This window comes from Anarrhichthys ocellatus, unplaced genomic scaffold, assembly GCF_004355925.1.
Source record: "Anarrhichthys ocellatus isolate YVR2014 unplaced genomic scaffold, GSC_Weel_1.0 scaffold22, whole genome shotgun sequence".
Classification (NCBI taxonomy): Eukaryota; Metazoa; Chordata; class Actinopteri; order Perciformes; family Anarhichadidae; genus Anarrhichthys; species Anarrhichthys ocellatus.
In genome coordinates this window covers 3639965-3650683 of record NW_022280052.1, presented here as the reverse complement: position 1 = coordinate 3650683, position 10719 = coordinate 3639965, and the positions used below count along the sequence as shown (strand labels likewise).

Here is a 10719-nt window from a genome sequence, read left to right as displayed (position 1 = left end):
TTTCAGTGTGAAGCAGCAGCAGCTGGAGGTATGTTTTGTCGGCATTACAAAGTAAAAAGTAATTAGGCTATCACCTGAAAGTACGAACAACAATGAAAGTAAACTTTACTGCGATATCAACAAAGAGGCTTTTAATATCGGTGTTTTCTCTATAATCACCAACACAGCTACACACTCGTTGATCCAGTCAATTACACACAAGATGCCCCTCAGTCAAACTGACTCACCCTGAATCTTTGGCTTATTACAAAAGACTTGTTTCTCCTTTTCTTCAATTTTTACACAAATAGTAAATGATGATAATGGGTGTAATAACATTTTAGAATTTAGTATTGACAGTTGTGCAATGATTTCTATTAGCCTGACATTAAAACCATGACGTTTTGGAGACAATCATAGATATGTGTAAAAACAAATTTACCAATCATTTCCAGAATTGATGTGCATTATATTTCTATGTCCAAGGTCTTTATTTATTTGTAAAGACAATAAGATTTGACTTTCACATGTAAAATGTGGGAATTGACAGGTATGATAAGTATATATTATACAGTTGATTATTGGAAATCAGATTATCTGGCAATCAGATTCCCATAGGACTTCAGGAACTTTATGTTTTATCTGTATATATTGTACAAGATATATGGTAATGGTAGAATCATCTGATCAGGGAGTTGTTTACTCTTCAATATTTTATTTTTCTCACAGGCTGTTGACACCTTAAAAGAGATAACAAACACATGCTTGGCAGAGATGCAGAAACAGCAGCCAGGCAACAGAGATGTAGATGTCTCCACTTCACCGAAACATTCCAGCCCTCTCAGTCAGAATATCTCTGAAACATCCACTCAAGTTCAAGCACAACAAACGTAAGTTTAAAAGACATTTTAGATTCTTCTTTCTAATCTACGGTATATATGAAGTATTCTTGTAATGTTCTCAGTAAAGCATCTTAAATTACAAAAAACAAATATAATCCAATCATTGTCTGCTGTATTTCTAATCCAGTAATGCTATCTGTTACAACATATTTTGTATTGTATTATTGATTTAATAAAGAAAACAAGAAGTTAACTTTTATCTACTTGGTTTTTCTTTTTTAGTTTTCCAAGCAGCGAATATATGCTTGTGTACTTCCATGCTGTCACTTCCAAAGACTGTCCATTGGACCCAGAAAAGGATGAGGTTTTCTTAATGTCTGAAAAAATGTTTGGGCATTGGGATGCACCTGGCCTGAAAATGTCCTTCACTAGGTATATTCTTTTAAAAACATGTTCTTCACAAATATACCAGAACAGCTGTTTTGTCAATTCTCCACTAAAAACCAAGGAAACAATAAAATCAGATTGTGATTGTTTCTTGTTATGTATTTTTAGTTAGTTTTAGCTTTCTTCATCAACTAGCAGCATAGTGGCTATTATCCGCCTGATTGTTTGCTTTGGAATTATGGATTTGTCACATCTTTGCCGGTCCCATCACTAATTATAATTGCTGTGTTTCACAGGTTTCTAGGGGACAAGAGGTATCTTGTTGAAGGGAAAGTTATGATTCCCAGGAACTTAATCCATGAGAGTATACCCTACAAATACGTCATTTTCAACCACAATGACTCCACGTGCATGTATGAGACGATCTACCAGAAAGATGAAAATCAATTAGTCAACAGGTGCCTGAAAATCAAAGAGGACTTTTTAACACACGAAGGTAATCTAGATTCACTTCTTTTGATAAATCAGTCGGCTGGATATTGGCCATTTTTAACTTGTTGTAGACACATTGGTATTTTTACAGATTATTAGCAAGAAATTGCAATACAGGAAAACCTCAAAAGATACACTTTATGTCTTTTAAAAATCATTTCAGATTGTCCATCACAGAACACTGACAAGTTTATTGTAGGTCAGCCAGATGGGTGGACGCGAAGATCTAGGAAAGCTCGAAATTTGTTTCAGTTAGAGACAGCTGTGTCAAGGAATTGACCATTCATTGTCATACAGTTTGATTTGATTAAAAAGGCTCTGTTCATTGAGGGAGCTCTCAGAGAATTTAAGCAGCAATTAATATTCTGCAGGGAGAAATAATCCCCTCTTTTACAAATACGTGTACATTAACATTAGATGTTAGTATAATCAACAATACCAAAAGTTTATCACATGAACTGCCTGAACAAATATGCTTCATTTCTACACATGGTTTGGCATGTCTAGATATGCATTCAGTTCTCTGGGAAGAGGACTATAACAGTTAAAATGTGTGTTGGTTGTAAATTGTCCAAGAAACTCAATTAAGGGAAATCATCCAAAAAGAAACACACAAAGTAACATTTAAATTTCCCTAATATTTCATGTTGCTCTCTTGGACTTTCAAGGGGAGTGGCACCAGTATGATGATGTGATCCATCGCGAGCTGAAGAAGAAATTCTGGTCTTGGAATTCAATCAAAGACATTGTTTTGAAAGGGAGAGACCAAGCTGGTAGGGTGATGCTGAGTATCATCTTTGACCTTCCTACGAGTTGGAATAAACCAAATTTGGACAACTTCTTTTTACTGCTACAACAGTTCTTTTATACGTACAGCAATCCTCTACTTCATCATGGCACAGAAAGGCCGTGGGGATTACCATACAATCATGAACAGGTAAAGCTCAAGGGTTTTATTTTCGAATAGCACTGGGTCCCATAAAAACTGAGACAAAGTGAATTCATAGAATTGTTTTCAGCAAGAATTAACATCAGTGTAAGTAAGTATAAGACGTTGGTTGATTGATACCTTCTTCCTTTACCTTGTCTAGGTGAAAAACCTGCTTAAACGTTTCTTGGAGGAAAACATCAATCACAACCCCAGAAAGCACAAAGAAACAACAAAATCCATTTTACCACCTTTGCGTGCAGGAGTTGTCAGTTTGCTGATTTACAACAAGTATCTGAAAGACGACACGACAAATCAACTATCCGGTCTATGTGATCTTCTTTGCCTGCCTAATATGCCACAACACCATTTCCTTGATTTCTGGAAAGACTTTACAAGCCCTTTGTCAGATAAAAAGAGGTAACTGATAGTTGATTTAAGTTAGCATAAAACAAAAAACAGTTGTGACTAATACATCATTATCACAATGATAGTAAAGGTTATAGAATAAATAATAACAAAAATACAAAATATAAACGCAAACAGGAAAAAAAAATAATTAAATGCGACCAAAACACCCTCAAATTTAAGTTTAAATAGAAGACAATCGTAACTGTCAGCATGAGCACTTAATAGGGCTGTATTAATTGGCCTGGAAATAGTATCAGTCCGAGGACCCTGCCAGTTGATCTCATACAAGATCAAAGATTTAACTTGACGTCAGCTTCACGTTTATTGATTCATTTATTTATAAAGAGCAGTTTGTCACAAACAAGACTTAACAGAAAATAAATAAAATGACAGGAATAGAAAAAAAACTGAAAATATATCTAATAAAGAGAGACACATTTTTAAACACAAATAACAAATAAAAAATAATAGATAACTTTTTCTTCTTTCTCCTATCAGTCGACACTGCTTTGTCCCCCATAAATGGAGCTTATTGGTCTCCACAGTGGACACATGTAAACATGTGTCTTGTATTGTAGTTTGAATGGAGATGATGGGACGTTTCACAAAAACTGGCTTGTGTAAACACATCCAATGTACCGAGTCAACTATGTGTGAACTTACAAGGCCATACATTTCATGCAGTGGTTTTTCAATAATCGTTTTCCCATCTACCATCAAAGAAGCATTGTTTCGTGAATACTGTATAACCAAATGCGAGCTGTAGCTCCTTTACTTTTACCATTCTTGCACCCTGAGAACCATATAAAGTATGCCATTGGACTTGTTGAAAGAGTCTATCCCAGTCTACAAACCCAAACGCCATTTGGATTTTTTGCAACCGGTAAGCCGAAGTGACTATATTAGTTCTGCGGAGGAGTGATCTAAATGGGATTATAATTTACTAAATGGCCATCATGCTGTATTGAAGAAGACTTGAAACTATTGATTGAGACCATAAACTCATGTTTACAATGTTTACTCTGGTAATAAATCAAGTGAGAAGTAGAGTCATTTTCTCATAGACATCCATAGAGTCAGACTTCTTTTTGCAATCAGGGGAGCCTCCTGATGGCCAGTAGAGAGAAAGCAAGTTTAAGACACTTCAGCATTGGCTTCTCTTTTCAGAACAGGAGGTTGCTGCCTGATCTATCCTGCAACACTCCTTAATAGGTGATGGCAGTAATGTATCGTTTCACTGCTTTCCAACAGCAGTCATTAAATCAAAAGTATAGGAAGAAGAGAAGATGCATGTGTTGCTATTGTTTTGGCTCTTCAGTGTAGATGTTCAACTTTTAGAATTTAAAATGTCTCAAAATAGGTCAAATCCTCAAACCGCGGACTCCATTCTTTTTCAAAACAGTGCAGCCAAACACAAAGCCTGTGTGGATTGGCTCTCATAACGGGTCGGGTGGGTGTAGGTATTAAAAAGCCCTTATCTGCCGGTTCCAAACTGTGGATAAATATATTATTCAGTGCCTTTTTACTGGGCATCAACCTCGCGTTTACACACGTAGTGTCAGAAAAAGAGACTTTATTAAAAGCTTCAGTTTAGGTCACAGTTACATGAGACAAATTATTATTTCAAACATTATAGTCTGCTTTCCATATATGACTTCTTTCCCCACTGTTAATATAACGATACTAAACACTGACTTCTCGACTGTAAAGTATTGCAGATGCTGTTGAGATACTTTGCAACAAGGCCAGGCAACACCAAATTGAGAAGTGGGTCTTGGTCATTCCTCTGATTCACCTACTGAGAGGAGACAGCAAGCCATTTGAACCAGTTCCACCTGTCTCAAATCCACAGTTTGACTCCTGGTCAGGCTTGATGGGGAGCAAAGGAACACATTTCAACAGGGACAATTATGTAAGGTACGTAAGTATTTTTCTCCTGCAGACTTGAGCACATGCACACAACTTTTTGAAAACCATTTGACAAGACTTCAAACAAAACTCCTAAAAAACAATTTTGCATATCAATGGCCCGAAATAACAGTAAAAGGGTGTTGTGGTGGAAAATATTCCTATACCCGCTTTGCGTGAGTCTTTTAATGCTGAAATACGCAATACCAAAACCAGGTTGTCTTTCCAGTATTTATTTTCTGCGCAGAGAAGGTTCAATCATCACAACAGAATGCGTACAGTCTCAGTGAGGAAGAACCAAGAAACAAGTGAACAAGCTTTCTTTATACAGAATGAGCAAAGGTGAGGGCCGATGGTCAATGTTACAGACATTTCAGTCTCAGACTTTTGGTCTCAGACTGACAGGAACAACATTCAAAAACAAACAGTCAGCACCCAAAGCAAGCGGCCTGAAGGCCTTGGTATGGAACATTATCATACAACACAGTTAGTTATATGTGAACAGGCAAGGGAGAATTCTTCTTTTGCACAACAGAGACACGGTGAAGTTCAACAAAGTTCAGAGCAAAATTATTTATGCATTAATACAATATATTGAGTAGAAATACATACAAAGTAAGTAGAAATATATACTATGTAAAAAATTACCATTAGAGTGTTACAGCATTTTCTTTTTAATTCACAGATTATCCAAACCAGTGGTTAATGTTTTATCCTAGTATTGCATTAACCCAAATTTCTTAAAGCAATAGCTTGACATTTCAGGAAAGACTTTGTAATGTGAGGTTGCAAGGCAACCAGCAGAGACCAGAATGTCACTGCTCCTGTTCAGGAATGTGCAATAATCTGGTAATAGTTATATTTTTGATGACATTGTGTTGAAATTTAGTTAACTGCATCGTTTGTTGGTTTCCACCGCTCACCCCAAAGATATCTTGACATTATTTTTTTTTTACCTCACATCTTCCCCATAATCAACTCTGACTTTAACTTAGGGGTGTCTGGATCATGAAAGAACATGCATACCTGACGGACATTGATCGTCTTCTTGTGCACTCTTGGATGACTCTGGTGCGTGTGAATGATCTAACAAGCCTCATATCCACTGTGAAAGTGGAGCTTCTAGACATTCTTCATTACATGCCGTTCACTATCAAATCTGGAATAACTCACTCCAACTACAAGGTATGTATCCTTAAAGCAGTTAAAATATAATATTTTTATAATAATATATTAGATTACTGTGGAAAAAACGTAACAATGTGAAAGTGGTCACTCATAGTGATGAACCTAAAGAGTATCACCTGAGTATGCAGCTCCCCTCCCCTTTATGGAACTTAAAATGAGTTTCGGCTTATTGTATAGCTGTCCGACATGCAACTGTACTGTTTGGTTCACTCTCACCGCTCACAGCAAGCAGCTGTTTACAGTCAAAAAGCTTAAAGAACCCACTGTACAGGACCTGCTCGTTACCAAACAGCAGATAGACACAGTTAGTGACTAGCAGGTGAACACAGATGAGCATTTAGAAGCTAAAGAGACAGATATTTCCCTTAGGAGTTGCTAGACTCCAACAACAGATCTAAATGAGTGTGAATACTGGACCTATATTCATCAAGTGGCCAGAGATACAACTCCAAATAAATGATCAAGTTGCTCATAACTGCTGGATGAGTACAAAAGAAAATATTTTCTAACAAGTTCACCACATTACTTTACAAGGTGATAATATGCCCTTATTACAACCCTTATATACAGTACAGTCTATGTTCACAACTTGTTTCTGCTGCCTCCAAGGGGCCCAATCTGTTATTGCCCAATCTGTTATTGCAGGTTTAAACCAATTGCTTGAATGACTTCATAACTATTTCAAACTACGTATGTCTATGTACTGTTATTCGGTTTATAGGCTTTGGAAGTATTGGCATGTTATCTCATCGACAGAGAAAGCCATCGCAGTAAAAGGTAAAATAAAACCTGAACCTATCAATATAATATACAGTATCTCCACAGTAATTTCAGTATCTATATATTATTATTATTATATTGCTAGCAAACTTAATGCAAACACAACAATAATCAAATGTTTTTTTTCCCATAGCGTTGATGACAAATATAAAGAGTGTTGCCTGAAAACTGCAGTAAGGCTTCTTGGTTCTATTTGCCATCACACAACAGATCCAGGCCTCTCTGATGTTCCTATTTGCTTCCTTGATTTGGTCTGTCTGATTGCCAATGCATGCGATCCCACTGATTCCCAGGTGAGACTCACCTGTCAGACTTTTGGACAGGCCACACTTGTATATCTCCAAACCAAGCCATAGTCGCAGTTTACCGCAACTGCTTTATTTTTTCTTGTTTTGTCTATCTTGTACATATAGAGGGAAAAAATCAACTCAATGTAGATGACTAAATATGGTTGATGAGTTAATTGTTGTTTTTTCTCTACCAAACATTTGTCAAGTTTTGGAACATGTACGTATCTACACTTGTTTCACTTGTTGTGTTATTTGTGATGTTTCTCATTAAAAGCAAGGTACACAGCAAAGCTAAAAATACAGAAAAAAACTAAGTCTTGATGTTTAATGCAAGCAGTGCAATTCTAGATAAAAAGTGGACTATGTTAAATTGTATTTTTTACTGAAAGAAGAGATTTTTTCTTTGTAAAAGTAATTTAGAAAAAGAGAGATATCTAAAGTAACTTAATAACTGCTATTACAGTCAAGAGACAGAAATCAAGAGTCAATCTTGGAAACATTGGAAACAATGAGAAAATGGCGGAGAAATACCTTCAGGAACAAACTGCTTCAGGAATGGAATCGTACGCAGTTTTCTGTTCTCCGTGAAATCAAGGTAAGCAGAAACGAATGGCAGTAATGTATGTGTTCTTCTCTGTTATGGGTTTACTTTCAAATTGTAAATTTTTTCCAATGCGATAGCCAATTGATGTCTATAGTATTGCAGCTGTGATGGTGTATCAAAATACATGACCTTCTTTCTAGGTATGGGACAAGTTAGTCTCAGTATCCTTCAATCATCAGGAACACACCTCATTATGGAGAACCTCCTTCCTGCAGGATTTTGAAGGAAAATTAAAACAAGTAAGCCTGGATTTGTGTTTGTGTTTACATGCTTTACAGATCTTGATTTCTGGTATTTACATGTTTTTACATGTGCATTTGAGAAACTAAACTGAAGATGCATGCTTGTGTGCTAGGAACATCCAGAGGATCAAATTGGAATATACACTAAGAAGATGGAAGAACTGAGCAGGACAAGTCCATTGTTATGCAACACAATGGAGAAATGTGCAGTGGAAGCGATTGCAGCTATTGCTCAGGTTTGATCTGTGTTGATTTGTGTTATTCAAGTATAGAATAAGCAGTTAATAAATGCTTTGTAATATAATAAAATGTAAATGTAATTTAGTTTTTAATTCATAAACAATTGTACAAGAATGGTGTAATGCATTGAAGGTGTTAAAACAATTCTTTAGCAACTTATAATTATTATTACAAGGCTTTGATTATGAATACCTGTATTTAAAGACTCCCACAGACACTTAACATTGTAGGATAAAAAAGATTCTCCCGCACTGAATGTAACATTTTTCTGTTTAGGATAAATCTGGCAGAGCTGCTTCAGCTCTACTTGAGAAACATGATATCACAAAGTTTGGGAAGCTGATGTCTGCTGCTGTGCTGAACACATGGCCCACTGATGCGAGTGGAGCTTACATTGAAGGCGAGGACTTCATGTTTGAGTACCTCTTAAATTGGCCCATGGCCAAAACTTTTTTCCAAATGATAGGTAAATACTTAATTGTTCCTGATAATGTTATAAGAATGACTGGGAATCTGGGCTTTATTCATTTCTAAAGATTACTCTTACTCTAAAAAGTGCGTGTGTGAAAGTAATGCCTTAAGAAAGAAAGGGAAGGCTGGCTGTCATTGGGTTATTTTTGGCTCATTTCACATCAGTATATTTAATTATTGTTTAATTGTCAAATGTTTTTTGTTTACATAATCCACAGTAAAATGTGTTGTAGTTTATGTTTGCAAGCTTGTTTTCCAGGTGCAAGAGGAAGACTGATTGACAAATTGTCAGATGAAGTGCAAATCAGGATGACTTTGGCCAGTTAGGCATTCAAATCTGTGTCAGAGAAGTTCTTCAGTGGAGAGATCCAGATGAAAACTTTAAACCAAATCCTCCAAAAAGAACTTGAATTTGTTGACTTGCTGAAGATCGGTGAGTTGGAATATCTTTTTATTTCTGCTACTCTTTCTCCTCAACATCCTCTTAAACAACACCTCTTATCCAGCAGTCCGCTGCAGCACCACCACACTACAGAGCACCTTCTCTTCTCAGGCTGCATGATAGATAATAGTTTTTGTTTTATTTTTTTATTTTCTTGTGTAGCATATTTGAACTAGAACTCACATTTCAATGTGAAAACATGTGTTGTAGAATGACAACAAAGCAAAACGTGTAACATTATATAGCATCCCTGTCATGTTATGGTTGTCATTATGACCTACAATTTATATGATTCATTATTATATATTGTATTTTTTGGGGGTCCTGGATCGTTGGAGAGTCACATCAAGAAGATTGGAGGCAGCTGGCCACTGCCTTCGCCTTATGAGACACGCCCCACCCGGAGGAAAGGCTGGCTTCTTCCCCTCTGACACACCTGGGGTACTTCTCAAGTCTCTTAATTGTCGTTTCCTCGCTCCTCGATCCTCGCTTGAACCGGAAGTTGTTTCTGCGCCGCCATATTGACGGCCGTCCCAAAGCTCTAATGTAGCTCAGAGGAGCGGGGATCGAGGATGGAGGAGGGACCTCGGAGGAGCCATGAGCGAGGACCCACGAGAACAGACTTCCAGGAAGTCTTTTAACGGCCGACACGCCCCCTCATTGTTCATAAGTCATGTGATTGGACGCTGCAGCTGATCGGACTGACTGACTGGAGTTTCATACCAGAGTGAAGACTGATCACAGAATAAACTCAAGCTTTATATTTGATTAGGTTTCTGATTCAACATCTGGTTTAAATAACTGTTCATTGTAGACTGAACAAAACGACCACAAACAACTTTCTTCATTTATTAGAAAGATTTGTGTTTTCATGATCTGATGTTTCCCTCAATAACTTTTATTATGAATACAATTAAAGTCAGAGAGAGCTGGAGAGACAAAACACTTTTTACATCATTCCTGAGTGTTTGATGAGTTTTCTCATTTAAGAGAAACAATAATCATATTCTGGGTTATTTAATAATGATGCCACAGGTACAATTTCAAAACGTACAGACGCAAATAATTCATAAATAAGACGATCGCATTCCGCCGGTAGAAATCGATCCTGTGTTTATAAACAGAACACAGGACACAGTTTGCTAACAGACTACAGAGAGAAACACCTCTATGGTGGTGATTACTGTGTGTCTATATTAGTTATTAGTATTATTATTAGTGCTGGGCAAGTTAACACGTTAATTTCGCGTTAACGCATTCATTAATTAACGCCGACAATTATTTTATCGCGCGTTAACGCATTTTTTTAATTTATTATAATTTTCTTTTTTTTTTTTTTTCTTTTTTAATTGAAAGACAAGAGACAATATATATACATAACAACAAGAGGATGACAAGAACAGTGGGATAAAAGCCAGCAAACATCCTATAGTCAGTAATTTTAGTGCACCTATATGCTGAAATTCACTGTAAACGCATTTAAACAGCACAGATCGGGAGCGAGCGAAGGACTTT

The 10719-nt window shown here is 36.6% G+C and overlaps 2 protein-coding genes across 2 annotated transcripts in view; both read left to right on the top strand.

Annotated features, from left to right (window-relative positions):
* Positions 1-712: 712 nt before the first annotated feature.
* Positions 713-9111, top strand: LOC116390226 (E3 ubiquitin-protein ligase rnf213-alpha-like). Its single transcript, XM_031859656.1, has 14 exons — positions 713-869; positions 1104-1253; positions 1505-1704; positions 2369-2637; positions 2792-3048; positions 4750-4956; positions 5943-6132; positions 6857-6912; positions 7049-7208; positions 7669-7800; positions 7950-8048; positions 8165-8287; positions 8568-8757; positions 9022-9111. The coding sequence occupies exons 1-14, from the start codon at positions 754-756 to the stop codon at positions 9087-9089; spliced, it is 2217 nt and encodes a 738-aa protein (XP_031715516.1). The 5' UTR covers positions 713-753; the 3' UTR covers positions 9090-9111.
* LOC116390225 (E3 ubiquitin-protein ligase rnf213-alpha-like) overlaps positions 9076-10719 on the top strand; it is a 37708-nt gene continuing 36064 nt past the window's right edge. Inside the window, exon 1 of the mRNA XM_031859655.1 lies at positions 9076-9195. Coding sequence (XP_031715515.1) covers positions 9135-9195 — 61 coding nt within the window. The 5' untranslated portion in view covers positions 9076-9134. The remainder of the gene's footprint in view (positions 9196-10719) is intronic.